We start from the raw sequence: 27,836 nt of genomic DNA on the forward strand, positions 1-27,836 counted from the left end.
CAAAAATGTTTTCTGTAAGTATTCCTGAACCCATGTTGTGATTTCCATTACAATAGCATTCCTGTATGTGATGCAGTGCCGTCTAAGGGCCCGAAGATCACGGGCATCCAGGATGGTTTTCCAGCCTTGACCCTTACGCACAGAGATTGTTCCAGATTCTCTGAATTTATGGATGATATTATGCACTGTAGATGATGATAACTTCAAACTCTTTGCAATTTTTCTCAGAGAAACTCCTTTCTGATATTGCTCCACTATTTTCCGCCGCAGCATTGGGGGAATTGGTGATCCTCTGCCCATCTTGACTTCTGAGAGACACTGCCACTCTGAGAGGCTCTTTTTATACCCAATCATGTTGCCAATTGACCTAATAAGTTGCAAATTGGTCCTCCAGCTGTTCCTTATATGTGCATTTAACTTTTCCAGCCTCTTATTGCTACCTGTCCCAACTTTTTTGGAATGTGTAGCTCTCATGAAATCCAAAATGAGCCAATTTTTGGCATGACATTTCAAAATGTCTCACTTTCAACATTTGATATGTTATCTATATTCTAGTTTATGAGATTTGTAAATTATTGCATTCTTTTTTTATTTACAATTTGTAAAGTGTCCCAACTGTTTTGGAATCAGGTTTGTAATGTAATGTAATGTAATATAATAATGAACACACTAGACATTCAAGGGTGACATTCAATGAGAAATCTGTAATGTGGCTAAACAATTAAGCACAATTAAGGTCTAATGAGTTAACGTCTGTCTGTATTATTTGATTAAGTACCCAAGTTGCTTTGTCAGTGTTTGGTTTACCTCCCCTCCGAAAGCACGTAACATGACCCCTAGTTGTGAGACCATGTCTTTATGTATATTTAATTTATCTTCACGCCTGGATAGATGGCGCGTGCATTCTTCTCTTCAAGGAGATTGGATGCATGGCATCTCCAATGGCTTGTGCGATTAATAAGACAGATGGTCAGTGAATTCCTTTAGAGGAAGACCTCTCAATTAGTGACAGAAGAGACATAGTAGCATGTGCTTTCTCTTATGCGCTCAACAAATAGAAACACGACTAAGCTGAAAAAGGAATGCAAACATTTAGCGATTTAAAAGGAAATGTAAATTCTTTTACAATGTTTAATGACCATGTAACTCAAGGTTACACTGAATTACTATTTTATCCTTTTAAAATTGAGTCTGTTTCTCAGTCCGAGTTTATAACATTTTAACCTAACAACAACTAATTCAATTCTGAATGGTTAAAATAATTCTGTTAAAAGGTCCTGCAGTTCATTTTGTTCTGCTGTACTTGGCTTACAATGACCTTTATCCTTTCTTTATCAGATATCTGAGGAGGGCTCTATGATCTCCTGTGTAGTGGAGCGCACACGTGGTGCTCTGGACCATGTCTATGTAAGCTACACCGTTACTCAAGTTGATTCTCCTGCAGACTTGTCAAATACCTCCGACTTTGCCAATTCTACAGGCTCCATCCATTTCCTGCCGGGCCAGCGCTCTGAGGTAACAGGATTGACCTGTCAAGTAGTTCTAATTAATGACCACAGGACCACTAATTAACATTGTAATAGTATTATTGATGCGTAATGCCTGGGCTACATCTGTTCAAATGACAATTGTGTATAAAATTATATAGAAAATACAAATATACATTAACCACCGGTAACCATGTAGTATCAATTAAAAAGAAATATCATCATCATCATCATCATCAAAATTAGATAATGAAAATTATGTTAATCAATGCAGTTGATTTATCATCAGGAAATTCTGATGCACCTGCAGCTTTCCACAGATCTAAGAATAGATATTTGTGAATGTTGATCCAAATTGTTAATATATGGCTCCATCTAGTGGTGGTTTTAGTCACTTATGTTTAACTGACAATGTAAATGCACTGACTAATGGCAAAGTCTCACACATAATTGTCTTCATATTTGATGTCTCACAGGTTTTAAACTTGCTGGTTCTAAATGATGACCTGCCTGAAGTCGATGAGCATTTCCGGGTTAAGCTGGTGTCGGCTGAATCAGGTGATGGGAAACCAGGTTCCACTCCCACCAGTGGAGCCAGCGTTGACCCAAACAAAGCCATCAATAATATTACTGTCAAAGCCAGTGATCATCCATATGGTACGTTGGTATATACATACACACACACACAAACACACACACCCCTACTTCAATCATGACAACTCTCTGAAGATTTTTAGCATGGTAATGGATATGACAGTGTTAATGTATTTGGTCTTGGCGGAATAGATCTGCTACGCTGCTGCTGATTATTGAGTACAGGAACCTGCTACTGCCAATACATAATGATGATACGCTGCTGCGAGTAAGACATAGTGCTGCTGCACAAATAGCATATATCAATAACTTATAGCAGATCTATACAGGTGGAGCTGGGGAAGGAATGCTACTATACTAATATATATATATATAAGCATTTTAGCTATATTCTTCCATTTAAACAAATCATAAATGACTGCTTATTATTATAATTTCAGGCCTGCTGCAGTTTCAAACTACCCCAGTGCCCGTGGGCATGATCAGACCCTCACTAGAGGAAGCACATGTGACTGTTCAAGAGGAGGTTGGTGTGGTCCGTCTGCTGGTGGCCAGAGCACAAGGACTGCTGGGAAGGGTGATGGTGGGCTATCGTACGTCTCCATTCACAGCTGCTGGTTCAGAGGACTATGAGGTATCAAGCAACTTTTTTTTTAATACTTTATACTTATCTTCAGCAAGGATGCATTAAATCAAAAGTGACAGTAAAGACATTTATAATGTTTAAAAAGAATTCTATTTTAAATAAATGCTGCTCTATTGAACTTTCTATTCATCAGAGAATCTTGAAAATTAAAATGCATCTTGGTTTCCACAAGAAAAGTGTTTTCAACATTGATAATAATAAGAAATATTTCTTGGACACCAAATCAGCATATTAGAATGATTTCTGAAGGATCATGTGACACTGAAGACGGTGTAAGAAAATTCAGACTGCTGGAAATTAAGCTTTACAATCACCGGAATAAAATACAGTTTAAAATTTATTAAAATAAAATAAAAAAAACCTGTTTGTAATACTATTTTAAAATATTACTGTTTTTACTGTATTTTTGATCAAATAAATGCAGCCTTGGTGAGATTAAAAGACTTCTTAAAGTCAATAAAGGATCTTAACTTTTGAACAATAGTATGTATGTTGTTAGTCTTTGCTCTATTAAACAGTCCAACAAAAAGAGTCATTTTCCATTACCAAAACAGCCTACTGAAATTCCTTTTTATATTAAAATGGCACAATTCCTTACCATTTTCTGACAGGACACAGAGGGATTTCTAGACTTCTTGCCTGGCGAAAGATTTAAGTACATCAATGTGACTATTATAGACAACTTGGTGCCAGAGTTGGACAAAATCTTCAGAGTGGAGCTGTATAATCCAAATGGTGGAGGTAAGAAAACTTGTCAGTTAAAAAACTTGCTTTTCAGATTGATTCTGTGTCCTCTCTTTTACCTCCGTGATTTTCTCCGCATGCAATGTCTCCTTTGGGCTCCATTCATGCTGTTTGGGCATGATTATGGAATATTCAGTTTGATTTAAATATGTACTCTGTGTGACTCCTGTCATCTCTGGTATGAATCCTGTGTGCTTCTGTCTGGCTACTGTGTGCTCCTTTAGTGGATCCGTTTTTTGCTAGCGAAGGCAGTGGAAGTGGCGAGAGTGACACTGAGCTCTTTCTTCCATCCTTTCACTATCATTATGGTAAGAATCTTGAGCCTGCATGCATTTTTGTGTTTCAGTGTTTACTCTTCCTTCATTCCCATTACTTACTGTAATACCAAACTGGTTCATGTGAGAAAATCAGAAATATCAGCTTGACTTTAAATCTACAGTGCCTCTTAATATTGTCAAAGTTCCCTTTAGGTTGAGAAAAAGAGGTTTTATTTGTTTTATTATTTCCTAACTACTTGAATAGCTCCTGCTTTTGCATTTCAGAGGCACTCCATGCTCCATTATCTGTCATTTGGCCCTTGGCAGAGGTTTTCAACAGAACTTCTTTTAACCAATGCTAATTCACTGCTTACTGTGCTTTTTGTTTTTCTTTCTTTTGTTGATTTATTGTGTAATTGAGGTCACCCCTTACACAAGCTTCATTCTGTAAGTTCTAGATTAAAAGTTGTAAAGTTTAAGAGCTGCCCATAACAGTCAAATCCCCAGACTCCGGATTGTTGACCCTGATTTCTGCCAAGCTGTTTACATAGTTCTAAGGCCAGTGAGCAATACCACTAGAGATGTGGGAAAAGCAAATAGCCTTCATGTTTAAGGGAGGCCAGAAGGGGTATATTATGTTTTGAAAATTTTTTCACCTGTTACACATCTTGTTGTTTAGAAGTGTTTAAAAGTAGTAGTAAAAAGTATGAGTCCACTTATAATAGGTGAAGAGTTTTATTTATTTTTTCTTTCTCTCTCTTATTTTATATCATGACTTGTATAATAACAATATTCCTTTTTGCTCTGAAGCTAACCTGGGGGCTGCTGCTCGTATCATCGTGACTATCGCTGCCTCTGACGAGGCTCATGGCATCTTCCAGTTTAGCGCTGACTCTCTGACTGTGAATGGCACAGAGCCTGAGGAGGGCAGGAGTACTGTAGTGCTGCAGGTCTGTCCTAGTTAATTTAAAATATTTCATCAACTATTGTGTCTGCATTCAGAAATGTGTAAAACTGCACATATGTTTTTTATACAGTTATGCTCTTTTTGTGATGAGCCAGTTTTAGGTTTTTAAAAGGACCTTTTAAAATGATTTCTTAAAAAAAAACTATATATTACAAATATTCTATATTCTATATTTCTATAAAAATATTTTAATTAATCTGTTTCACTGCAATGAACTAAATAAGGCATGTGTTGCAATAAACATGCAGACATGACAATATAGACAAGAACTTGTATAAAAAAACAATGTACACCACCAATCAAAGTTTTGTGTCTCTTATGCTTACCAAGGCTGCATTTATTTGTTTAAAAATACAGTATAAAAAGTAATGTTGTGCAATATTAATGTAAAATAACTGTTTCTATTTTAAAGGTGCCCTAGAATTAAAAATTGAATTTATCTTGGCATAGTTAAATAACAAGAGTTCAGTACATGGAAATGACATACAGTGAGTCTCAAACACCATTGTTTCCTCCTTCTTATATAAATCTCATTTGTTTAAAAGACCTCAGAAGAACAGGCACAGATAACACAGATTGTTACGTAACAGTCAGGATCATTAATATGTACGCCCCCAATATTTGCATATGCCAGCTCATGTTCAAGCATTAGACAAAGGCAGGCAGTATTAACATCTGGATCTGTGCACAGCTGAATCATTAGACTAGGTAAGCAAGCAAGGACAACAGCAAAAATGGCAGATGGAGCAATAATAACTGACATGATCCATGATATCATGATATTTTTTTAATGATATTTGTAAATTGTCTTTCTAAATGTTTTGTTAGCATGTTGCTAATGTACTAAAATGTATTAATGTACTAACGTGTTAAATGTGGTTAAAGTTACCATCGTTTCTTACTGTATTCACGGAGACAAGACTGTTGCTATTTTAATTTTTTAAACAGTTGCAGTCTGAATAATTCATAAACCCAACTTCATTCTTTATAAATCTCTCCAACAGTGTGTAATGTTAGCTTTAGCCACGGAGCACTATCAAACTCATTCAGAATCAAATGTAAACATCCAAATAAATACTATACTTACGTGATTAGACATGCTGCATGACGAACACTTTGTAAAGATCCATTTTGAGGGTTATATTAGCTGTGTGAACTTTGTTTATGCTGTTTAAAGCAATCGCGAGCTCGGGGGGCGGGGAGCATGAGCATTTAAAGGGGCCGCAGCCTAAATCGCAGCCTAAATTTTTAAAAATAATAAATCGGCTCATAGTTAATGATGCCCCAAAATGGGCAGTTTAAAAAATTAATTTAAAAAAATCTATGGGGTATTTTGAGCTGAAACTTCACAGACACATTCAGGGGACACCTTAGACTTATATTACATCTTTTAAAAAGATGTTCTACGGCATCTTTAATATATTTTAAAATGCAATTTATTCCTGTAATGGCAAAGCTGAATTTTCAACATCATTACTCCAGTATTCAGTGTCACATGACCCTTCAGAAATCATTCTAATATGCTGATTTGGTGCTCAAGAAACATGTTGAAAATAGTTGTGCTGCTCAATATTTTAGCATAAACCGTGATGCATTTTTTTTCTTCAAGATTATTTGGTGAGTAGAAAGTTTATTTCAGCATTTAAAACGTATAAATATAAATAATTTTTAGAGTCATTAAATAAAAATGAAAAAAAATGAAATCCATATGAAACCATCATGAAAAAAACTAGTACAGATGAGAGAATTGTTAATTCTTAATATGAGTACGTTTCCTGTTTTTCACAGGTGATTCGTACTTTTGGCGCTCTGTCCAATGTGACTGTGTACTGGGAGGCAGATGCTAATTCAGAAGGAGAACTTGTTTATAGATCTGGCAACGTGACCTTTGAGGTGGGCCAGACTGTTAGAAGCATCTACCTACTGATTTCCCAAGATGACATTCCAGAACTCGACAAAAGCTTCAGAGTCCGCCTCACTAACGTTTCTCATGGTCGACTTGGGAAGGAAACTACTGCCACGCTGACTGTATTGGCCAGTGATGACCCTTATGGACTTTTTGTATTCTCTGACAACAGCAGGCCAGTCCGTGTGGCAGAAGCAAATGCTGTCATCACCCTGACCATACAGAGGAGAAAAGGGTTAATGGGAAGAGTGCGAGTGACATACCGAACATTGAGAGACACTGATGCAGCTCCATATAGCACACCAGGAGTGGGTCGGGCCAGTGCAGGGAATGACTTTGTCGCTGTTGTGGAGTCAGTGATATTCTCAGCTAATCAAAGTGAAGTTAATGTGACCCTGAGGGTACTTGATGATGAGGAACCAGAGAGGGCGGAGTCTGTGTTTTTGGAAATTGTCAATGTCACTTTGGTTGAAGGGCTGCAACTCAGAACAGGTAAAAGTCACTGAAAAGTCTTGAATTATCATCTTGAAATGCACAAAGCAATACTACATTTAAAACAAAAAGTCAGGATGTATACTAAGAATAACTGTTGGTATTCCAGTTGCACTTTCCCCTCGACTCGGCCCACGGAACGACACAGTTGCTCAGGTCATTATAGAGGCCAGCGATGATGCTTTTGGGGTGCTACAACTGTCTTCCTCAGCAGTGAGCGTGCCAGAGTACTACACCGGACCTATAATAAATGTAACACGTGTTGGAGGGATTTTTGCTGATGTGTCTGTCAAGTTTAGAGCAGTGCCAATGACCGCTAGAGTGGGTGAGTTTTTATGAAAATGTTTTTCAGCTAATTAGAACCTATAAATTTAATAGATTATAATAGATTATATTTAGTAGATTATATTTATTAATCTTAATAAAGTATATTTTAAAATGTTACTTTTTTTTAAAATAATATTTTATAATGTTGCTGTTTTACTGTATTTGTATAGTAAATGCAGAACTGCATGTTTCTTCATTTTAAATATAATAGAATGTTTATGGAATTAATGGAATGTTCATTTCAAAATTTATAATGCCATATTATAAACATTGAGTTATTCAAATATTCTTATTCTGTGTCAACTTATTTACATTATGTGATTTTTTTTAATTTTTTTTTATTTATTTATTTATTTTTTTTTTTGTACATTTTGGGACTTTATATATATATATATATATATATATATATAAAGTAATAAGGTGCGAGAGGCTGTGCTTTATCGTGAATAAGTCACAGCCTCCCACTTTGCTTCGTGCCTAACAATGCCCTTCAGCCATGACTTATTCATGATACAGCACTAGCCTCGAGTACCTTATTGCTTTTTTAAAACGGTTACCAAAGAAAACAAATATAAGCCAAAAAATATGTATCAATGCAACTTTCATGAATTTCTAAAACTTTCACCAAAAGCCTTCCTTGCGCCCGAAAAAAATTGTCCCTGACCGCGAACAGCAACACAAGTTACATTATTACGCCATTAGATGGTGGCAAAGACTGTCTTTATGAGTGTGTCAGTCAGTAGCGACTTTTACATTGAAAAGACTGAACTGTTGTGAACACGGAGCAAGACGCAACTGACGAATGCTTTGACTAGCGCTGTCAGTCACGGGAAAACCCCTTAACTGTTAAAAGGACAAAATAATACATTGGGCATTTAAACAGATGTTTTATTAGGACTGACCTGAAGGAAAATGCTAAATCTGAATGCAGGTAATAAACTCACTCAATCGATCTCTTTCTCACAATACTCTTCTACATAATACAGTAAGCTTCAATGAACAATATCAATTGAGAACACACAGTTTACATTGCTAAGAGCAGTTGCTAAGGGTGTTGTGTTGGGTGAAGCGGTCGTAGCTGTGTTTTATCGTGAATAAAACACAGCTATTGACCAATCAGAATCAAGGACAGGAACTAACCGTTTTATAAATATTTATATATCATATGTTTGTGATTGTGATATAGGTGAGGACTACAGTGTGGCCTCTTCTGATGTGGTGTTGCTGGAGGGAGAGAGTAGCAAGCCTGTCCCCATCCTCATCATCAATGATGTGATGCCTGAGCTGGAAGAGACCTTCCGAATTGAGCTTCTCAACCAGACCACCGGGGGCGCTCTCTTGGGGGACCTCACACAGGCCATCATTACCATCCTACCCTCAGATGATCCATTTGGATCTTTTGGTTAGTTTCTTATGAATAGCATTCTTGTAATGGATGTTTAGTAAAGTATTGTACTTATTGCTAATGTGGTGACACATAATTGAAGAGATGTAATATATTTTTGATTGTTAGTTTTTCAGGCTGCGCCCATCACAGTTGAGGAGCCAGCAGTTAATGCATTTGAGGTCTCCCTACCCATAATAAGGAATGCTGGAACCATGGGCGAAGTTGTTGTCCAGTGGAGAGCCACAGTCAATGGGAGACCTGCCACTGGTGATCTCCGACCTTTGTCTGGTGAGGTCAAGTTTGATCCTGGAGAAACATTAAAGACACTGAAAGTGGAGGTTTTGGCTGATGATGTGCCAGAAATTGAAGAGGTAAGTCTTGTTTTTTAAGCTTCATAAGGTTGTATGAAAACTGTATTACTTAAATGTATCTGTTTAATATAGGTTATAAAGGTTCAACTTGTAAGTGCCACCAATGGTGGGAACATTGGGCCTGAGAAAGAGGTTGATATCATAGTTCCTGCCAATGACAACCCTCACGGAACCGTGTACTTTGAGCAAGCAGTATACCGCATCCAGGAGCCACTGGAAGGGTACTCTATTGCTAACATTACAGTTCGAAGAAGGTAATGTACCTTTGTTTTCCATGTTTTTAAAGGGTCATGAAACCCCCCTGTTTTACCCTGGTCGTTTACCTTTGTTTTCCATGTTTTTAAAGGGTCATGAAACCTCCTGTTTTACCCTGGTCGTTCACACCTCTGAGTTTCAAAAAGTCTGTAAAAACGGGCGTGTAAAGCTCTGGAAAAGTGGGAGTGTAGAGGGGGGAAGAGGGGAGAGAACAACCAATGAAGCACAGACATAGAACACACCCATTATACAGAATAATGAATATTAATATATGAGCATGGAGAGAATGACATCAAACTCCCAAGCACAAGGGAGACATGTGAAAGAATATTTAATAGGGCTGATAATAGGCTACTTTGATTACATTTACGAGCACTGCAGTCTCAAAATCAGTGTTTTAGAATAATCGTGTCGTCGCGTCAGATAGGCTACACCACTGTATCAGTGTCCAGTCTGCACATATAATTCATTTAAAGAAGACTTGATGAAATATGTGTGCATAACTACACCATGCTGGTTAATGTTTGGTGCAGGAGAATGTGTGAAATAAAAACTTTAAACACGGATACTTTATTCTGTATGAGCTATGTGCCACGTGGCTAGTGTTGTTAAACTCATCGCGGAGCTCCGCGCTGAAACCGATCATATGCGCGCTCTGCGTGTATATCATAATTACAATCGTATTTTCATGTGTTCGTATTCAAACTCCAGTTCTGACCGCATCGCGAGCAAAAAACAAACAACACACGTGCTGTGCTGAGGGAAACAGCCTACGGCTCGCATATTTGAACGCAGCTAGAGCAGGCAGAGGAGAATGAGCCGCACTTTTGTGACATTTGAATTATCTGCTGTAATGCGATCTCACGCGAACATATTTTCCATTTGTGCTTTGAGATTACAGCAAAACAATCCACATGCACACAAACCTCTGCTCTGGTCGCATCGCAGGAAAACACATTGTGTTGTGGCACTGAGAAAACGAACACCAACAATATGTCTCTCAATGACAACAGACCGAGGCGAGAGAAGAGATACTTCCTCATGCATAATACTGCAATTATAATCTTATGCATACTACAGTGCAGTGATTGGATTGAATGAGCTTTATCTCATGAATATTTATGTCGAGAATCTACGTCAGCATGTTCGAAAGTACACGATGACGTCAGATTTTGTGACATTGCTCCGACTCAGCTTTTCAAACAGGAAGACAGAAATCGCTCTGAAAAATGCAAAAATAACTGTTTTCCACTTCTGAATAACATCAATGAGTACCTTTTAGTGTTTTCAATGATGTGCAGCCTATACATATCTGTTTACATCTCAAAAAAAGTGTTTTGGGGTTTCATGACCCTTTAAACTAATTTTGTTTTGGACTGTACATTATGTGTGTGTGTGTTTTCACTGCAGTGGTGGAACTTTTGGCATGCTGGAGATTGTTTACAGCACATCTGAGGTTGATATTGTAAGCAATGCTCAAAGGGAAGGCCGAGATTTCCTGGTTTACTATGATTCTTCATTGGCTGGAGCGCCATCTAATGCCCTCCGCAGACCCATCAACATCACCACAGACACAAACATCTTGAATTTCTGTGCAGCGTTCTGCCTTAGAGAGAGAGCTTGCCAAGCTTTCAGCTACATCAACACCCCCAGAGCGAGTTGCTTCTGGGTAACATCTGGGGCCAGGCAGTTGAGTTCTTCCCCACAAACCTTCACCTATTTAAAAAACACCACAGCGGCCGCCTCGCTGTTTAGCTCACAGGCTGTTGCTGGGAGTGACTACATAACCATGGTGGCTCAGACCGCAACCATGCTGGACAGATCGGGAGTCGCTAACCTCACTGTACCCATTTTGACTGACTCTTTGCCAGAGGTGGATGAGAGTTTCATGATTAAAATCCTGAAGGTTAGCTTGGTCAACATGACCGCAACTGCCAAGAACTTGCCAATGATCCAGCAGCCGGACGTAGCTTTGGTGACTATAGGGATGAATGGAGATGCATTTGGAATATTTCTGCTCTACAGCATTAACCCCAATGCCACTCAAGATGGGCTGTATCTGGAAGTGAGGGAGGAACCCAGAACTACAGTTCTGCTGGTCATTGAGAGGAGAGGAGGCAGTATGGGACAGGTTACAGTTGAGTGGAAGTATGTTGGTGGCAGTGCCGCACCCAATGCTGACTTCAATGGGACGGGGGAGACCCTCATCTTTGCAGAGGGTTAGTCTTGTTTACTTTGTGTTTTTGATGGAAAACACTAGCTATGACAAGTCAGCAGAGTTACTTTAGCAATATGTGCTTTTGTCATATGGTCTTTTCACACTTGAAAGTTTTAAAAAAGAGGACATTGTTTCACATTGGTCATACTTAGTGCTTAGTGTTTCTTTGTGTTCATCTTTTTAAAGGATTAAAAGAGTTGATAATACAGTTTTTTTTTGTTTTGTTTTTTGTCTGTGGCTGTGAATGGCAAATTCTACATATATATGCATGTATATTACTACACTCAACAGTTTGGGGGGAAATTTAAATGAATGAATGAAAATATCAATCAAATAAATACATAAATATAATTTAAATAAATAAAATATAAATATAAATAAATAAAAGTGTGAAAAGCCTAACTGAAGTGTATTCTTCATTTCAGCAATGTTTCAGTAGATGAATGACCTCCTGTATATTCCTTTAAGGTGATGTAAAGAAGACCCTTGAGTTTTTCATTACGGATGACATGGAACCTGAAGACAATGAGACTTTACAGATTGGGTTAGTGAGTACTGAGGGTGGTAGCCGTATCCTTCCCAGTTCGGACACCGTCACCATCCTCATCCTGGCCAATGACAATGCAGCAGGGGTTGTGGGTTTCCACACAGCCTCACGATCAGTCATCGTCAGAGAGGGTCAGTTTTCTTTAACTTCTAATATTTAAGACCAAGAATTTGAATTATAACTATATTTAGCATCCACACTAGTGAACAATAACATTCTGTTTATTATAAGATCAGGCTGCAGTTATTGTATGTTGTCTGCTGCTTTAAATGCTCTTTAAAGTCAGATGGATTCTGATTAGCTGTAAATGTTTTTTTTTTGTTTTTTTTAATCGTTCATCAGCTGAATTCTGAAAGTATTTGCAATGATACAGTTATAGCTGTAGTATAATTAGAATGATTATTAAAATGTTATAATTAGCTTTACAGTTTGTATATTTGGTGTGAACAGCCCTTTAGTTAATCCACTGTAGGTAAGCAAAACAGAATTGATCATAGGTCATCATGATGTATTTATTTATGTAATTTCCCTTCAAACAGAAGTGGGTTTAAGAGTAAGATAATTTATTTAACTTCTATTAGTGGTATGTGCAGGTGTGGAGGCATTTGAACCATGTTGTAAATGGATAATTAGGCATTAGTTTGTGCCCCATAGTAACTAGTAATAGTACTGAGATGAGATGAGTGAAGAGAGATCTGCAACAGCTGCTACATTGGGGGAAATGGTTTGGTGTCATCATGCATGCATGACAGGACACGTGAATTCTATCCCCCTATATACAGTTGTCTTTGCATCTCTAGTGTAGTTAATCTAGTCAGCAAGGAAGAGGAAGTCTTATACTCACACATCTCGGGCTAATATGAGCTTCTAAAATATCAGTTAAGGTCTAAAATGTTTGCGAACCAGTGGACTAATCACATATTGCCTTCACATTACATTAGAGTGAGGTCTGTTGAGGCTATATTGAACCTAATAAAAAAAATATCAACACCTTATTAGACCAAGAAAATGGTTAATAGCTAAGGTTAGATGTTCATTGTATTCAACAGGTGATATTTTGTCTCTGCTGGTGGAGAGAACAGCTCCTGCTATTGGAAATGTCACAGTGGAATGGAGAATTGAAGGCCCTCGAGTCTCAATGACTTTTGCAGACACCAAGGGAACTCTCTTTTTCTCTGAGGTAATGTCGAAAAATATGCTGTTTGACCAGTTCATTTGAACATTTATTTTTAACCATCAAGCCCATGTAATTAGTTTACTATTGAAATCAATTGACATTGTTCTATTAATGTTCTGCCTCATTTTCTGTTTCAGGGAATGCTAAATAATACTATAGTGATAAAGCTACTTGAGGATACCACACCAGAAGAAAGAGAGGAGTACAGAGTTATCCTGTCAAATATACAAACCAAAGGTATTTTTAAGAAACTCACACAGGAAGGAGTTCCTTGAAAATTTAATGTATACTTTACACTTTACACTTAAGGTTGTACTTATTCTATTCTATCCTTTATTCTATTTTCATTAAATAATAATCATATATAATTCTCTCAGGGGTTACCAAGACAGGGATGGCAGCTCTGAGTGCTCAAGGTCGTGAAGCAGTGGTGAGCGTGGAAGCTAGTGACGAGCCATTTGGTTTGCTCAGCATCGCCCCCTCATCCTTAAAAATTACCACAGATGAGAAAGACACCACCATCTGGATTTACATAAACAGAGAGTTTGGTGCATCAGGTTAGTTACGCTAAAAAAATCAAACGTTTTTTATCCTGAAGTATTGGGATGTAAATATTTCTGCTTCCCCCAACAGGTGCTGTAAATATAAGCTATGAGACCGTGCAAGGCTCTCTGCAGGACCTCAGACAGACTGAGGGAGCTCTAGCCCAACCAGACCAGGACTTCAGATACGTTTCCAGCTCTGTGATCATGCAGGATGGACAGACATCTGTGTCCATCCCCATCACCATCAAAGATGTATGATGCTGCTGTTTTATCAGTAGCCCCTTTCACACATTTAAATTACTGGTAAATTACCGTTTACAAATCATGTGTTAACATGACCATTTAATAAATACCGGTAAATCAGTTCAGCAATTTTCTATTATAAGTTGTAACATTGTGTTGCTATGCGTGAACAAATCAAATAAACATCAAATAGGATTACCACAAGAGAACATGTGAGGTCAGAACGTGCTGATGTAAAAAGTTTGCTTTGGGCCAAACATAAAGCTCTGTCAGAGCTGTTTACAGTAAGCGCTGTTTCTTTAATTTTATTTGTAAACATGCACTAGAAAGACATCTGACTGTTCTTTTCCATTCATCAGCACTTCAGCTTTGCAGTTAATATTGCACAATATAGTAACTGCAATACTATAGTAACTGTGACGTATTCCTTGTTGTTAAGAGCAAAAACAAATTCTGTGTGATCATCCCCTTGTCACTCAGTTGTTATAACGTTACTCTGTGCATTCGCTCGGCGGCTGCTGTGAGACATTTGTTGCATGCTGCAGTAAGCTAGATCGATTTTAGAATATCATATTAATGAATGCTGTGGCTTGTGTTGATAAATGGCATGCAATTATTTTTAAAACATTGTATGATGGAGAAAATGCTGTATTACTTAGCTACTTGACAAAATAGTGTTTTTTTCTGAGGCACGGTAAAAGCATGGTACTCTCAAAAAATCAAGAAAACTAGATTTAAACAATAAGACTAAACGTGTTGAGCTATATAACAATAATTCGTTTTCTGTCTATAAATGTAACCAAACAGTTGTTCCCTTGTCTAATAAAACATGTAAATTGAGGGTAACACCGACGACTCCCGGACACGTCCCGTATCCTTGGTTAAAATCTCGATTTTCTCACGATTTACAAATAGTTGGAAACATTTGGGATATTGTAAGTACTCAACTGCATGAAATGTATAACACTGGCCTAGTGTTATTTGGATATTTTACTGCAAAAATCCTACATATTGTGCCTTTAAGTCAAGTCATCTTTTTTTTTTTTTTTATATATATATAGTGCTTTATACAATACAGATTGTTTCAAAGCAGCTTTAAAACAGAATCAGTGCAATGCAAACAGAATTTAATTCTGTTGTGTTGATTCAGTTCAGTTCAATAACTGTTAATCAGTTATGAAATTAGTTCAGTTTAGCTATAAGTAGCTCAAGACAATAGTGCCGTTATTCACTTTGAGTCAGTGTTGATTCAGTTCAGTTCAATGTGTGAATAGTATCTAACCAGTAAAAAAACCAACAACACTGTTGCTTGTGTGAATAGCACATCTGTGTATTCATCAGAAAAGTCAATCTCACAGTAATTTTACAGTAAATTACCGGGTTTAATGTGTGAAAGGGTCTAGTGGCTACATTTGAACAGAATTAATTTTATTGTTAATAAATATAGAATTATTTTTAGATTCTAAATCAGTCCAAAACATGTTTTAGCATGTTTGAATTAATCAAGAAACATTTGTTTTTTCTTTAACAGGATGACATCCCTGAGCTGCAAGAGTTTTTCTTAGTCAATATAACATCAGCTGTCCTTATAACCACCCTTCCAACTGCCCCTAAACTAAGTAAGATGATTAAGAAGATAATTATGCAGAGCCTATTAAACAATGTTTTATATTCTGTAATTATTCTCTTTGCTTTTTTGAATGTGCCACATTTAATTAGGTTTAAGGTTCTTCTTTCAATTATACTCTCATCTTGAACTTCAATCTTGTCTCACATCCTTTTCTAGAGATTTACTATACATTGAAAGGTAATGGATATCCACACCTGTGCTTGATATGCTGTAGTGTTTTTTATTTTTTTTTATTTATTTTTTTTTACTTATTGTCATTGGCATTTTTATATATTTAACTACCAACATATATCCAACATAAATTGACAACTCACAGTAGTCTGAGCTCTATCATTCCCAAAGACAGCCGACTCTCCTCGCTTATAATCAGTGATTTGTGTAGAGTATTTGGTAGATGTCTATTAGATTTATTTATTTTTTACAACGTATTGGTAGATGACTGTTGGTGTAGTAATAGAGGACGATTAATAATGTGACAGATGTCCTTGTTTTGATTTGTGCTTTTCCTGAATGTGCGCTTTTTGAGAAACCCAAATCATGCTGCCATTGCCCTTAATCCTATCCCTTAAAGTCAGACCATCCATTCATTCATTCGTTCATTCATTCATTCATGCCTATCTTTCTAGATACTGAAGGCCTTGTAGCAGAGATCAGCATCAATGCTAATGATGGAATCAAAGGGATCATTGGCTGGCAAAACATAGAGTATGAACTTCCCTTTAACCTTTTTTCAACCATTGTGAACTATGGTATCTCTCAGAGAGGTATTAAAGTTAAAAACATACATAATACATATTTTTCATGTAAATAATGTTTCAGTAATGTGTGCATTTCTTTTTCTTCAGCTATGTGGTAAATGAGACGATTGGTGTGTTAAATCTGGTGGCCTACCGTGATGCCGGGACGTATGGAAATGTGTCCCTGTTCTTTTATGCCCAGAATCTAGAGGCTCAGTTGGGTCTGGATTTCAATGCCACTCCATCAGTAAGTCACAAACATTCTTTCTTGTTTCTGAATAGCATTCACTATTCAGCCTTTGTTGTTTATAGTTATTGAGCACGTACTGTAAATTGCACAGATGATCCACTTTGTGGATGGAGAACGGCACAAGTTTATCGAAGTCCAGATTTTAGATGATGCCATTCCTGAAGGCGATGAGACATTCCAGTTAATTCTAACAAACCCGTCGGCAGGGCTGGAACTGGGAGAGAACACTACAGGTCTGTTATGCTGGGAGACACTAAACATTCATGACTTTCCATGACCTTACAGTACCGTGTAATCTCTATCTCATGTGTTTCCATAGCTACCGTGACTATTCTGGCAAATGATGATGGTCATGGAATCATATCCTTCAATAACAGTGAGCACTTCCTGTTAAGGGAGCCAACCTCTATGTCAGGTCTGGGGGAGAGTGTGGCCACCCTCTACATCATACGAGACCCTCCTCAGGGCACATTTGGCACAGTAACGGTCCAGTTCACCATCACTGATGCCAATGGATCCCTGTACACTGATGATCTCACACCTTCCTCTGGATTTGTTGTGCTTGAGGATGGAGTCAGATTCAAGGTATATGAAGCTCTTATTGACCAGTTGACCAAAGTATTTAGATTTCTTTTTTATTTTAAGTTTCTTATTAAAGTTTTATGGGACTTTTTTTTACTTAATTATTTTTTATGTCATTAAAAAAAAAAAAAATGAAACTGTAATTTTGATAGCATGGGGGCTTTAGATTTTTAAATTCTACTAATTTGTGTAATAGTTAACTAAGCATATATTATAACGCATATTACAGCACAAGTTTAGAAAATACATAAGGAACCAGTGGTTTTTCAAAGAGGAGGCTCTCAGTAGTAGCATTTTTGTTTTCTAGACAGTAGAGATCTGGGCTGTTCTGGATGCAGAACCAGAGATGAATGAGACATTCACAGTGACTCTGTCCAACCCAACTGGAGGTGCTCGGCTGGGAGATTCACTGCAGACTTATATCACCGTATTGCAGAACCAGGCTCCTCTAGGGCTGTTCAGAATATCACCATCATTTAATAGGTACATTCACAGTCCGCTCTAAACAGATGTCAAGCTTTTGTTTCCACACACAGACCCACAACTCCTTCTTTAACTGTATGTGTGTGTTCTCCAGGACTCTGGACACCATGACAGTGGAGGAGCGTACCGGTACAGTGTACCTGACTATATCTCGCAGTAATGGGCTGGAGTCAGCTGTCAGTGTGGAATGGGAGACGCGGTCAGGAACAGCATTTGGAATGAGTAAGAAATTGCACTAGTAAGTTTAATTCAGTGGACTCACAAATTGTTTAACCAAAGATTATTTAATGTATTTGTAGGGGGAGAGCAGCCAATGCTGGCTGTGTATCAGTCTATCAGAGACAGCTTGGCGTCAGTCTGGTGTGCAGTGCCCAGTGAAGACTCTGCTCTGGTTCTGAGGCTGCTCAGAGGTCCAGCTCAGAACCAGGCTGTGCTCTACAACTGGCAAGGCATTTTAGTGCCTGTGGAGGTATGTTTTGAATTAATTTAAAAGCTCAATACTTGTAGTTTTGGTCAGTGCTTGGGGGGTGGTGTTCCCCTTTGGGGGGGAAACATAGTTGTGCCAGTGCATACCAGCCCACCTCGAGTATTGCTTTTGGTAGAAGGAACATCATTCAATGCATTTTGATGATTGCTTACAGCAAAATTGTAACAAAGTTGTATTCACATATTATTTTAATTAATAAAATAATAGTTTTTTTTTTTTTTTTTTTTTTTTTTTGTTAAGTTATTTTTATCTTAACAAGTATTTCTTATTATTTATTTATTTTTATTTCTATTTTTCACTTTTACTTCTTTATTCCTTTTCTCTCTTTCTAACTCTTTTTCTCATAGTTTGTCAGCATCCAGAATCCCAGTTCTTGTGTGAGTTTTACAGTAAATGGCTCCAGCTATGTGGCAGTTTCCCATGCAAACAGCACTGTGTCATTAACTGCCAAAATCAGTTTATTTCGCCTTCAGGCTGACCTCAACCTTACTCAAGTGAGTATGCTGCCGATTTTATCTATTCCTTAGTTGCTATCAACAATAGCTGCAATTGACCCTTCGGAAAGACCCGCCCCCCTTAGTTACTGTTGCTTTGTCCGACAAGCCATGAATCTGTCATACCACACGCAGTGAAAAATACAACACGGAGCAAAGAGGACACTGACAACACGTCGACAGACAAGACAGAGCAGGTTACTTATGATATTAAACAAAGTCTCAGCTTTAAAAAAAGTGTGTAATTGTTTAAGAAATTCAATAAAAACAGTTTTGTGGCTCTTTAATGTGTCGTGACAGATTGCTGTAGCGCCTCAGCTCAAGCGGCTCGTGAACCGATCATCTCTTCTTACTAGTTAATTTATAGCATCAAATTAACGTCAATGAACATGAGAAGGAAAGTTGTTTCAAACGTGGAATGACATCAGTACACACCATTTTTCAAGTTCAAGTCCACCGAGGTAAATCTTCTAATTCCTGACTGCTTTGTCGGACAAAATGGCGGATTCGGCGTTATGATTGGTTAGATCGCTTGTCAATCAAACTCCCGGCGAAGGGTCAATTGTGGGATAATTGTAAACTGGTTTATCTCACTATGGTCAGATTTGTATTGTCTAATATGGTGCTTTTCTACATTGTTCAATGTTGTCCCCTTCTGTAGGAGCAGACTCTTACTGTGAGCAGTTTCAGTGTTAAACATTTCTCCACTGAGCTCCAGCATTATTTGATAGCTTCTAGTGAGGTAAACTCAAACTGACATTGAATTTTGGAGTACTACATGGAATATACATAACATAGTAATTGAAAGTAATACAATATTAAGATTATTTCCTCTATGTCCTAAGATCTTTGTGTGGACTGGAGGCTCATTCTCCCTCCATCAAAATCTGGAGTTACAAGACATCACCACAGCCGTACCCTTCAGGCGAGGCAGCAGCAACCTACAGCACCTGGCCGTGTGCAGGAACAGAACATCATCGACATGTCTCATCTACCAGTGGAATAATGGACGTTTCCAAAACCCTCAACCCTTAGCAGTCAATACTCGAGTCAAGCAAGTGGAATCATTTCAGATGGGTGGAGATACGTTTCTCCTCATCGTTACTGAAGGTAACAATCATATGCAGTTTGTAGTACTATAGCACTTTCGATTTGATGATGTTTTGATACTGTTTGTGTGATCTTGAAAATGAGCATTTTTTTGTCTTCCTCTCCTGTATCAGTATATAATGTTCACATTTTCTTTATTATTCACCAATAGGTTTAAGCCCAAGATGTGAAGTGTTTATGTGGGGTTCTCAGCAAAGCTTCTTTCAGCAGACACAGTCCATCCCATTTCCCGGCCTCTTTTCAGTCCTCCCCTTCACCCCTCCTTCGGGAATATGTGAGTGGCCAGACAATATAGTGCAGTCTGTTTAAATAATAACACATTTAGTGTGTTTCCACTAACATTAAGCATACTTTTACCCATATTTCAGATTTACCAAAATTATATGGCTTAGTGTATTGGTATTTTAATTTACATGTAATAATAAAAGTGCTTGCAAGGCAGAATTGTATTGATATTCCTCAAACATGTTTGGGGTCTGGTTAGGAGTTTGTTCTAAACACTTAACCCTATGTATCGAACTTCTGCAACTATATCACTGAAACTGAAACTTAATGTAAGCTCTGTTCAAACATTAATGTTTAAAACTTTTTGACTTACAATTATTAAATGTGTTGCATTCAAAATTAATATTTTGTAACATTATATTTGCATCTTTTTTCTTGTATCCACACTACCATTCATACGTTTAGGGTCTGAACAAAAGTATCATGGTTTCCACAAAAGATTAAGCAGCACAATGGTTATGTTTGTTTCTTGAGCACCAAATCAGCATATACAAATTATTTCTGAATAATCATGTGACACTTAAGACTGGCAAAATGGCTGCTGAAAACTCAGCACTGCCATCACAGGAATAAATTACATTTAAAGAGTGTTAAAATAGAAAACTGTTTTTAAATTTTAAATTGCAATAATATTTCATAAATACAGTAAAAAATAGTAATATTTTGATAAAGTATATGCGGCCTTGGTGAGCATAAGAGACTTCTTTCTAAAACATTAAACATACCCAAACTTTTTAATTGACGTGTATTTGCATAATGCATATTTGATTTATGTTGTCTCGTTTTAATATATTTAATCATTTGTTTGCCTTGCAAGTAAATCTGGTGAGTAGGCTTCAAGTCATTTACAGTTTCACTCACAGCAAAACCATCAGTATTGAGAAATGATACTGACAATCTTATTTGTTTCTTAGCTCACCTGTTGCTTGCGGGTCTAAATGGTTCAGCCCTGCACTCATGGAGGTCAGATCTGAGGCAGTTTGCTGAAGTGCTCAAGTCTCCGTCTGCACAAGAGTTCCTGTATCTTCCTGTTCCATCTCTCAATTCTACCAAGAGTCTCATCATAGCCACTGGAGAATCAAACTCTGTCATATATGAGCTGACTTCAGTGTCCAATCAATCTGACTTCATCCCCAAGTATGTGACTTTTGTTAAGTAAATCATAGGAACAAAGAAAAATGTTTTAAATTCCTCTTTGTTATGTTATACTGTATATCTTTTTCTAGCTCTGTCTAATACCGATGTTCATTGATATTTCCCTCTCTTATTCTCAGTTCAGGAGAGCTTTTTTTTCAGCCTGGGGTGCGTGAGCTAGACATAGCAGTGAATATAATTGATGATGATGTTCCTGAGGAAGAAGAACATTTTCGTGTCAGCCTCAAGAACCCCAAAGGAGGGGCAGAAATTGGCTTTGGTGGTCAAGTGACCTTGTTCATTCTGGCAAACGATGATGCTTATGGGATTGTAGGCTTTGCACAGGTATCAAGATTAAAGTATATTACCGATGCTGTTATCTGAAAATGTAACTCCCAAAGTGCTCCTCAATAATATAGCCAAGGCAAGACGCCCCAGGTGAAAAGTAACTAATAGATATAACCATACTTCCCCAGCTGATTGATTACATTAAGAATTGCAAATCTTTTTTTTATATTGCAAGTTTTCTGAAATGGTACTGTATGTTTAAAAATGCAAATGAGGCATTATCTAAATAAATATGCATTCATTTACATACATTTTTAAATCAGAAATCTGAACATTGGAATTTATAGGAATAAAACGATGAAGTTTGGTGTATGTAAGTGCAACTTTTGAACTGGACTGGAAATTTTTGGCTCAGTGCAGGAGAAAAAAAAACTAATTTTGAGAAAACTGCCATACATATTTATATTGCAATTGTAATCTACAGACACGAATAGTTAAAGTGCAATAAAATAAACATTCAAATGTGTATTTTGGATGTTTCCTTTCTACTACTCTGAAACAACAACATGAAAAGCCAAATAGCCCAAAATTGACCAGTGCATGAAAAAAACTATGTTTTTACCTGAAGTGTCTTTTCTTAATACTTTAAATGTAAAGTAGTGTCCATTTCACAAAGCTGTTATCTTTCAAAGATTGAACATTTTATTTACTGAACCTATTTGTGCACAGAGTTGATAATATATTTTATAAACATATATTTGTATATAGAACTCTTTAACGAGGGAGGTGGATGAGCTGGAGGATGATAACCCTGTTTCTCTGAGCATCGAGAGGAGGAGAGGCAGGTTTGGCAGACTAACAGTACACTGGAGCACCTATGGTAGTCTGGATGACATTTTTCCCACTTCGGGAGTGGTGAGAGCTGCTTGCATACCATGTATTGTCTGTTTTCAGTTGTTTTAGTAATGCTATTTGACTGAATTGCATATTTTAAATAGTATATTGTAAACTGCAGACTATCATTCTAGTCTAAAATCACAGCTCTAACTATGAGCTGCCATTTTTAGCAGTTATACTTGACTGAAATATGCAAGCAACCATTTTTAAAAACAATTTACTATTTAAAGAACCAATTTTGCAGTCTTATGTAAGGGATAATCCATGGCTAGCTGTGCATTAAACTATTTTAATGCACAAAATGGTGGCAAAGAACCTCCACGTAATGCATTCAAATCATTGCACAGCTTGCTTAGCCATTTGCCAGCATTGACAAGTTAAAGCTGTTATTGATGTTTGCAGCGCAATATTTGACCAGAAGGGTAAAAACGACAGTTATCAGTTTTTCAGTTATGGCTTGTTAAATGTCAAAAAATAAACATACAGTAAAGCACAAAGAATTACACCCTCTTCATCTGTTCTCCATGTAGGTGACATTTTCTGAGAGCCAGGCTGTTGCTACCATATCACTGAATGTATTAGCTGATGACATTCCAGAGTTAGCAGAAAAAGTCACCATTGTCCTGACCAAAGTCACAACAATTGGAATAACTGATCCATCTAGAGGAGCCATGATTGACCATCAGCGAGCCCAAGCAAACCTTACCATTAAAGCCAATGGTTCACCCTATGGAGTGATTGGCTGGCATCTGGATTCCCAGTACTTCATCATGCCAGAACCTCAAAGTAATTAATTTGTGTTCAACTTTGTCTCATTTGAACTTCTGCACAATAATATAATGAACTGTGTATGAATGGCTAAGATAGCCAATTAACATTGCTGTGGTTTACCACTAAAATGTTTAAGTCAACATTTCCTGTAATCCAAATTACAGAGAAGGAATATGTACATATTTTCTAGTCATACACAATAGTTAAGAGGAATTCAGGAGAGGAATTCATTTGTCAGTGTTTTTATAAATAATTGCCCCATTCATTACAATATGAAAATATAAAATATTTGCTCTTGAAAAACACTGATGTATTTTTTTTTTCTCTCTCTCTTTTTATTCCTTTCACTTCAGAGAGCCCAAGCAATATTACACTAAGTATTGTGAGAGATCAAGGAGCATCAAGGGATGTATTAGTCTATTACACCACCAAAGCAGCCCTTCACCTGCCACCTGTCAATCAGGCTAGTGAGGGGAATGACTATGTAGCCAAAGAGGCCACAGTCGTCATGATGGAGAATGCTACTGTTGTTTTGGTGTCCATTACCATCCTGCCGGTAAGTCCCACAACTTCACTGGGATGCCATATAATAACAAAGACCCTCAGAATGATAAAATGATACCTAAGCATAGGGATGCTGTGGTATAGTGGTTGGAAATCTGGTCTGATAATTTAAAAGTTGTAGGTTTAAACCTTAATTACTTACTTTACTGACTATTTACATTTGTGGCTACATATTTATCATGCTGTTAGAAGCCAAACATAAAAACTGAATAAATGACTACTCATAAATGCTGTGAATATTTCAAATATTTTAATTTGACTTTAAAAAAAAAAAGAAATAATTAATACTTTAATTAACAAAGATGCATTTCTAGATTTCTGTTTCAAATGAATGCAGTTCTTTTAAACTTTCATCAAATAATGCTAAAAAACATTTTTCACAGTTTCCTTTCAAGGGCACTGAATGTACTTGAATTGAATTGCTCTGATTGGGCAAGGTATATGCAGCCCTGCACACCATGGCGGTGTTCCAGATATACAAGGACCATCTTAAGGACCTGGATCAGGGCGAAGGATTGTCCTGGAATTGTCCTCTGACCCACTGTCAGGGACTAGTTCCTGGCAGGAGGGTCAGAAAGCAAGTGTGGCAGCCTTCGCTCCCCCTTCAATGAGTCGGGGATCGAGGCAGCATGCCTGGACGAGGCCTTAACAGAGAGGTCGTTTCAGCTTTCAGGTCTGAGGACCCGAAACTGTGAGGTCCTGCATTAAGTCTCCCCTGGTAGGGGAGCGAGCAAGCCTGAGGAAAAAAAGGAGAAAGAGAGAAGGGGTAAACAAGGCTTTGAGATAATTGAGGTGGTCACAAATTGCTGATTGTGATCCACTGTCTTGCCTGTTTTACCTAGTGTTCAGATGCACATGGTGCATCCCAGAGGGGTAGTGAGTGTTGGACAAGGACTCCTGGAGATGCATGAAGAGGCAAAAAAGTGGCTAGTTGAGCAGAGATAGAGCAGAACGCTCCCTTGCCCGAAGCCCCCTCTACAGCTGAGAGCTGGAGATGGTTTTGGCCTCACATTAGATCAGTTTGAGCATGCACTTTCCTATGAAGAAGTCAAGTGGCAGATTAACGAATGGGTCGGTGCCGCATTGTTGTGACTTGTGAGTTAATCACCCTCTTCAGCTTGAGAAGGCTTGGAGACTAAAAAATAGACATAAACAATGTCTGTTCAATTCTCTAGGGAAATGCCATTTGTTAAATACATCTTTCATAATTCATAATTCATTTGGAGATGATGTGAACACTCTTCCCTGATGCAGGGGATATGGACAGCATTGACAGAGCAGAAGATGGATTGTATTTCCATTTGCATCCCACTTCTCTGTCCCCCAATCCAGTTCGTTATCATATGGAGACTAGAGGTATATCAACCTGCTTCCCTAAAGAACTGAAAGGAAGGGGCAGAGTACAAAGTGGACTGTATCACTATTAGCATTCAACTTTTTTATCTGTTGTCCCCTCCAGCCTTTTTCCTCGAGAGCCCTCTGGAGGAAAATAAGTAGCAAGTAACAACCATCAGCCTAGGGCTAAGAACTTTAAAGGGGGTAATTGAACTAGGTTTATTATATGTGACCCACTGTCTCTGTGGCTTCCTCCAGTTTATGTAATCAGAAGTAGAAGCGAGGAAATGTGCCTTCCCTGTGAATTGGCAGTAAGATTCTTTCAGATAAAGTCAGCTCATCCTGTTTAGAGTATGAGTGTAGTCAGAGGGTCACCTCGGTCCCTGGAGTTCCAAGGAATAGTGGCTTGGTTGTAGTGGTCAAGTTGCTGTAGGCCTCCCACTCCCTAGTATGAGGAAGAGATTATCTGTAGAGATTTTTACTATCCTCCTTCTGAGGAGGATCAGCGTCAACAACTGACAGCGTAGAGGAGATGGACTGTATCTCTATGTGTCCCACCTGTCACCCTCCCCTTATTTATTAACTAGAGATTAAGGTGCATACCCCTCTTGGGTTACTTTCTAGGAACTCTTATGATGCTGAGGAATGTGAATGCGAAACAGTAGTGGTCGATCGCCACAGGCGTCCCACTCATTGGTCTATTTCTCTCTTCCAGTTGGAAGATGTAAGCTCAACATGGTTGAGGCTATTTACAGCTTCCCTTTCTAGTTCTGCTCCCAAGGACTCTAGAAGCTCTATTAGGGACAGTGGCATTGAGCTGAGGTGAGTGTTCACTCCTCTAGATACTGAAAGCTCTGACAAATGGTCTCTTAGTAAGCACCTAAGCAAACTGAAAAGTCAACCCTGGACTTAGATCCTCGGGTTGTGTTGCATGTTTGGTTTGCTGGAGGTTTCTAATCACAGCTTTAGTGCAGGCATTTTTCAGTATAGCCTAGTGAGTATTAACATTCCCATAGCATCAACACTATAATGCATTGAGTTCCCTCGAAAGGGAACGTCTTAAGGTTTACGTATGTAACCCGGTTTCCTGAGAAGGGAACAAATCAGCAAATATATATCAGCATATTAGAATAATTTATGAATTTATGGCTGCTGAATATTCAGCTTTCCCATTACAGAAATAAATTACATTTCAAAATATATTAGAATAGACAGCAGTTGAAATCATTATTTAAAAAGTTATTTTAAATCGTATTAATATTACACCATATTACTGTTTTTGCTGTATTTATGATTAAATAATTGCAGCCTTGGTGAACATGAGACTTCTTTCAAAACCATGAAAAAAAAAAAAAAATCACCACCTTCACTTCCCCTTAAGCCTCACAGTTAGCCTCAGGTCACTCAGCCTGAGGACACACTGTGTTGAAGCTGACGAGGAGACAGACTGACCTCCTACTGCCTAGAGCACAAGCCAACAGCCAGTTACTATCATCACCACAAAACCCCCACATTTTTTTTTTCTGTTTGCTCCTGGAATAGCTCATGCTCTGCAAATTGCAGTTGTCGTTAGATATTTTTGCCTGTTGTTCAGCCTCAAAAACCACATGTTGGATTTGTTTGGGCTGAAATACTACTGACATAAATCAGCATGTTGTTAGAAATTAATTGTACAGAAGCTGTTTAGAATCTTGGAGAAATGATCTCTGATGTTGGCATGCATATGATGTCTTAGGGGTTTAACTATGTGATGTATGTGACTTGCATGTAGACATGTAGATAGTATAGGATAGAAAATGACTTTATTAATCCCTGGATGGTATATGTATGTTTGCTCTTAGGATGATATTCCTGAACTGGCTGAGACATTCCTTGTAAACATCACCAGAGTTGAACTCTTGGGTGGAGACACAGGAGCAGGACAGCCCAGTGTGAAAAGACCTGGTTTGGAGATAGCCGAGGTCACCATTCAAGAGAACGATGACCCAAGAGGAGTTCTCAGTTTCAATGTCTCAAAAGTTGGTTTAAAGTGATTTTTTTCTAATTATATATTTTTTATACTAATTTTATTGGCTTTTTATACAACATTTACTGTATTGCGATTTATTATTTGTTTATTATTCATTTAGTCTTTATTAATAATGAAAAACAAACATATTTCTACAATCCCTTGTCCTTTAGGATGTCTCTGGGGCAGTGCTGGCATTTGAGGTACCATCACCTGGAAATGTCTTTCGCCTGGCCGTCATGCGAATGGCCGGTAGATTTGGTAGACTGGTGCTATACTGGGAGGCACAAGCAGTCACAGCCAGCACTGAGGACTTTGGTCCATCCTCTGGAAACCTCACATTTCAAGAGGGACAGGTAAAGATTAACATAAGTGAATTTTTTTATTGACTAAAGAGGGGAAGAGAAGAAACATTAGGTAGAAAGCTCCTCCATGGGTGCTTCTCAATTCTCAAATGGATGCTTCCTCGGTTCCTCATACCTCTGTTCTCCAGCCTGTGACCCTCTTCAAAGTTAGCCATCTCAAAGGACATCTCAAAATAAATTGCACCGCAAGGAGGTAAGGAATGAGGAGTGAGGAAGCTTCAACAGGAGCTTTGAGCGAGGATGCCCAGGTGTA

General features: G+C 37.9%; 1 protein-coding gene across 1 annotated transcript in view; it reads left to right on the forward strand.

The window, feature by feature from the left end:
• Positions 1–27,836, forward strand: part of adgrv1 (adhesion G protein-coupled receptor V1) — a 160,220-nt gene that overhangs the window by 47,070 nt on the left and 85,314 nt on the right. Inside the window, exons 22-57 of the mRNA XM_067406079.1 lie at positions 1,339–1,515; positions 1,964–2,144; positions 2,522–2,715; positions 3,348–3,468; positions 3,696–3,779; positions 4,539–4,678; positions 6,484–7,093; positions 7,203–7,418; positions 8,607–8,822; positions 8,934–9,178; positions 9,251–9,432; positions 10,844–11,652; positions 12,120–12,329; positions 13,248–13,378; positions 13,513–13,612; positions 13,753–13,932; positions 14,009–14,172; positions 15,695–15,782; positions 16,420–16,498; positions 16,639–16,777; positions 16,872–17,013; positions 17,100–17,365; positions 17,670–17,845; positions 17,940–18,067; positions 18,145–18,314; positions 18,680–18,826; positions 19,488–19,568; positions 19,672–19,936; positions 20,088–20,210; positions 21,136–21,358; positions 21,496–21,700; positions 22,412–22,558; positions 23,071–23,326; positions 23,665–23,867; positions 27,052–27,228; positions 27,392–27,574. Coding sequence (XP_067262180.1) covers positions 1,339–1,515; positions 1,964–2,144; positions 2,522–2,715; positions 3,348–3,468; positions 3,696–3,779; positions 4,539–4,678; positions 6,484–7,093; positions 7,203–7,418; positions 8,607–8,822; positions 8,934–9,178; positions 9,251–9,432; positions 10,844–11,652; positions 12,120–12,329; positions 13,248–13,378; positions 13,513–13,612; positions 13,753–13,932; positions 14,009–14,172; positions 15,695–15,782; positions 16,420–16,498; positions 16,639–16,777; positions 16,872–17,013; positions 17,100–17,365; positions 17,670–17,845; positions 17,940–18,067; positions 18,145–18,314; positions 18,680–18,826; positions 19,488–19,568; positions 19,672–19,936; positions 20,088–20,210; positions 21,136–21,358; positions 21,496–21,700; positions 22,412–22,558; positions 23,071–23,326; positions 23,665–23,867; positions 27,052–27,228; positions 27,392–27,574 — 7,158 coding nt within the window. The remainder of the gene's footprint in view (positions 1–1,338; positions 1,516–1,963; positions 2,145–2,521; positions 2,716–3,347; positions 3,469–3,695; positions 3,780–4,538; positions 4,679–6,483; positions 7,094–7,202; positions 7,419–8,606; positions 8,823–8,933; positions 9,179–9,250; positions 9,433–10,843; positions 11,653–12,119; positions 12,330–13,247; positions 13,379–13,512; positions 13,613–13,752; positions 13,933–14,008; positions 14,173–15,694; positions 15,783–16,419; positions 16,499–16,638; positions 16,778–16,871; positions 17,014–17,099; positions 17,366–17,669; positions 17,846–17,939; positions 18,068–18,144; positions 18,315–18,679; positions 18,827–19,487; positions 19,569–19,671; positions 19,937–20,087; positions 20,211–21,135; positions 21,359–21,495; positions 21,701–22,411; positions 22,559–23,070; positions 23,327–23,664; positions 23,868–27,051; positions 27,229–27,391; positions 27,575–27,836) is intronic.

This window comes from Chanodichthys erythropterus, chromosome 13, assembly GCF_024489055.1.
Source record: "Chanodichthys erythropterus isolate Z2021 chromosome 13, ASM2448905v1, whole genome shotgun sequence".
Taxonomy (NCBI): Eukaryota; Metazoa; Chordata; class Actinopteri; order Cypriniformes; family Xenocyprididae; genus Chanodichthys; species Chanodichthys erythropterus.